This window comes from Elaeis guineensis, chromosome 7 (genome assembly GCF_000442705.2).
Source record: "Elaeis guineensis isolate ETL-2024a chromosome 7, EG11, whole genome shotgun sequence".
Lineage (NCBI taxonomy): Eukaryota > Viridiplantae > Streptophyta > Magnoliopsida > Arecales > Arecaceae > Elaeis > Elaeis guineensis.
Genome location: NC_025999.2, coordinates 104983735 through 104987906, shown reverse-complemented (window position 1 = coordinate 104987906; position 4172 = coordinate 104983735). Strand labels below are relative to the sequence as shown.

General features: G+C 47.4%; 1 protein-coding gene across 1 annotated transcript; it reads left to right on the top strand.

Annotated features, from left to right (window-relative positions):
* Positions 1-999: 999 nt before the first annotated feature.
* Positions 1000-1914, top strand: LOC105047821 (ethylene-responsive transcription factor WIN1). Its single transcript, XM_010926911.3, has 2 exons — positions 1000-1178; positions 1288-1914. The coding sequence occupies exons 1-2, from the start codon at positions 1099-1101 to the stop codon at positions 1835-1837; spliced, it is 630 nt and encodes a 209-aa protein (XP_010925213.1). The 5' UTR covers positions 1000-1098; the 3' UTR covers positions 1838-1914.
* The last annotated feature ends 2258 nt before the right edge of the window (positions 1915-4172 follow it).

The window sequence follows — 4172 nt, the reverse complement described above, 5'->3', positions numbered from 1 at the left end:
GCATCAGTCTGCACCCCCCCGATTGTTTCACAAACCCAACCTCCATCCCTCTCATCCCATTTGTAGATTACTGGAGACACCTGGATTTTCTGTTCTCAGCTCTTAACAGCACTGGCATGTCATACTACGTACCCGTATGAGCCGGCCACTAAAAGCTATGGTTCCCAGCAAATCTACCAGACATTAATTTCGTATTACTTATCAGAATCAACCTACCTTAGCTGAAACGTTGGATCATGCAGTACATCGCGGCTACCGCAGAGAATAGATGCTCGGGCATGGCAGCATAGAAGGATCGAGCACATAGGATGCGCGCACGCTTTTTGAGCATGAATCCTATGCTGTGCGCACAGCCGTATGTGCAGCAGACCGTGAGATGTACGTCATGCACGGCTGTCCATCGTATGATGGATGGTGTGCATGATACACCGCATCGGTAAAGGATCCGTGCCCGCGCTTCTTCACCAGACTCTTATGGTTGCGTGCATTCCCCTTAGCCTTGGACGCGACCGACCATCCTCGCGTGGTTAGATGGTGGAGGCTGCAGAAGGATCGAGATTCCCGTGGATTTGGTTTATTCGGACGTCCGGTACCCACCAACTGATCAACAACCGATGTACTTTTGCCCCGCTCTGCCTGCATTTACTTGTACGTACAAGTTACACCACAAAAGGCCATAATTTTACTCCAATGATTTGTACCATTAAGAAAACACGTGCATGCTATTGCTTCGGCATGCGTCGCCGGCAAAACTCGCAGCGATCAGAGAGAGGGAAAAAAAAAAAGAATGCTTTCTTTTACCCTAGTCTAGGCTCACCACTTACCACAGTATCAGAGGCATCAAGGCTCCCATTATTGTTCCTCCAAGGGCGTAGGTGGCCGGGTTTATTACCACTGTACTATGGTGGTTACGCTTGGCCACGCTTCACCGACACCTCACGCCCGCACCCCTGCACATTCTCTCTCTATCATATCCACTTCTACCCCCTCTCCTTGATGCGTACCTTATATTCTCTGGAACCGCGGTGCAATCTTTACTTCCCTTCTTTCTGACTCTCTGCCCTCTCTGTCCGGTTGCCAGAGGTGGTTTCCTGCAACATGGTACAATCGAAGAAGTTCAGAGGAGTCAGGCAACGCCACTGGGGCTCCTGGGTCTCCGAGATACGCCACCCGCTCCTGTAAGTACTCTCAACCGCATGCACCTGTTATATTTTTAAGCCTTCCAACTGTCGCTGCTGTGCTGCCACACACCACTGGTTTCCTTTTTCTGTCTGATCTGTCTTGTAGGAAGAGAAGGGTGTGGCTTGGCACGTTCGAGACGGCCGAGGAGGCCGCGCGGGCCTACGACGAGGCTGCAGTGCTGATGAGCGGCCGCAATGCCAAGACCAACTTTCCGGTTTCCAAAACCCCGGCCAGGGATGCCGGCCCAATTAATGAGAACGGTCGCACCACCTCCACTGCAGGCTTGTCGGAGGTCCTCAGCGCGAAGCTCCGCCGGTGCTGCAAGACGCCATCCCCGTCCCTCACCTGCCTCCGGCTCGACACCGAAAAGTCCCACATCGGGGTGTGGCAGAAGCGGGCCGGCGCCCGTGCCGATTCCAACTGGGTCATGACCGTGAAGCTCGGCAAGGCGGAGCAGCAGGAGTCGAGGAGCAACGTGGAGGGGGAGGTGGCGCCGCCCTCGCCGGTGGTGGAGGGGACAACGACGCAGGGGATGGATGAAGAGGACAGGATCGCACTGCAGATGATAGAGGAGCTCCTCAACAGAAGCAACTGTCCAGCGTCTCCTTCACATGGAGATGGAGTGTTACAGAGTGAAGGCGGCTTTCTACTGTAGTCCACATCACAGCTGACGGATTTGGCAGGCTTTGTTTGTGTGTTGGTCGGTTGGTTCGTGTAGTGCTTAATTCTGAGTTGGGTTTGCAAATTGAAACCTATATGCATGCTGCGCGCATACATGCGGATGACCGATAATATATATGTGGCTTATATATCTTTCTGTGTTAATTTCCAATTAAGGTCACCAAGTAGCTAGCTAGTCTCCCTTCAACACGTGAAGGCTTGGGGTATGTATATGTCACTGTAAGCGCCCACATGAAAAAGGAAATAAAGAGCTAAAATATTCAAAGCTTCGTAATTAACTAATTTGCTTCCGCCCTGCTCCGAGTGCATACAGATGTATCATACATCAAGTCTAGCTATGGATAGACAGAGCAGACCTTTTCGCTTTCTAACCAACTTTTGATTGTTGGATATGTTTCCGCCAGATGACTTTCAAATGCAAGACATGCATAGCGATGCGACCCAAATTAATTTAAGAGAATCGTCTTCTAACTCGTACATATATATATATATATGGGTCTAACAGCTTATGCTGGATGGTCAGTTCCACCGGGTCTCAGCTGAAAGTGAGGCTTCCCAGAGCTGACCGCGGTCTATGTACTGCCTCCTCCGTTGCAGAAGAGAATCGATTGCTATTAATTTCATCTTCTGCTCCCTAATTTCGCCATTATGTTATACCTGACTATTACCGGGAGAAAGGCGATGTCAGTTGAAAAGAATGCATGGAGGTATATTTAATTTGACTATCTCATCCCCCCCCGGCCCAAACAAACGGATAAGATGATCTATGTATATATACATCTGCCATCAGTAGACTTTGGATCAGAAAAAGGGAAAAGAACACATTCTGCCCTTAATAAACGGAACAGCGGAACCAATGGAAAAGAAAAATTAGGAAGATAACCTATGATTAAACCCGCACCGAGAGCGGAAAGGCCCTCACGTAATGTCGGGTAGATGGAGCATTAATTCAAACAAGCTATCCTGGAAATTCCTGTGCCAGTGCCACATCACCCCTTGTATTCCACCAATTCCCGATTATCGCGTGCTGTCAACCGTGCATATGCTCCGAGATTTCCCCTGGTCCATGCAATAATTTCTCGCCCCCCGAAGGCACCGGGGCGTGGCCAAGCACTCAAATATCGGGTGACTTCGGGGCAGCACAGAACGCATCATAAAATACAATTCCTAAGCGCATGCATGGCGCCGGCTAGCTGCATCTTTTCTTTGAAACTACCAGGTAAAAAATTTCATGGCTTCCAAACTTTCTTGCACTAGAGTATATCTTCTAATCAAATCAGCACCCTTCTGAACGGTTAATGACAGCTTACAATGAGGCGTGGTTCAACGTCGTTCGAGTCAAGACAATCCATCACTCCAGCTAGGGATTGATCGATGCAATCTTGCATCCCATAAGTTTTATGCACTGATGTGTTCTAAAATTGATCTGCCTATCATTGCCAGTTGGACTCTTATTTAAAGCTAATCCCGATAAAGAAAGCCAAGAGGGAGTTTTCTACTTAAATTTGGACTCTGATCAAGAATCTAATCTTAGTGGAACAAGGGCTCCACAACTACAAAAAGAGTCTAAGATACCATGTTTGCGCACCACATTATTCTACACTACTCTTCTCTTTACTTGTTGCTCTCCAAAGCCCTCTTTGACTCAAGCATCTGAGGCCCTTTGACCACGTCAGCATCGACGACCTCCTTTGCTCTCCTTTCTGTATCCAGATCCGTAAATTTCCACAGCAGATCGGTGCTCCATCTTCCATAGTCGGTTGACCAGCACTTCTCAGGTCTCCACCATTGCCAGACAGAATTTTGGCAATAACATATACAATAACAATAACCAAAAGTAATGAATAAAACATACACGGAAAAACATGGGCGCTTTGATCAATCACCCTTAAAATTCCAAATGTTCAAGACTTCTCTCGTGAGCATAAAGTGAGGTGACTTTTTTCCAACAAGATGTGATGTTCAAGATTAGCAAGCATTAGTAGCCAACATTCGATCAAATAATTAGACTACTCAAGCATTATGAGAATCATTCCAAAGGGATCCGATTTGAACCAAAGTCAACAGAACATTTGCCAACTTTGCTTGAACTAAAATAGCCAGATGTTGCTGACTCCCATTTAAATTTCAAAAAAAAAAAAAAAAAAAAAAAAATTCAGAGCTTAGAGGAGCATAATAGCTATCCTTCACCCAATACCAGCATGTACAGAGCAACCACTTGGTTGTTGCGACCGCTCCCAATCGTTAAACGAACAACCTGATCCTTGGTACCATTGACCTTATCATCTCTCTCCTATCCCTCTACCCAA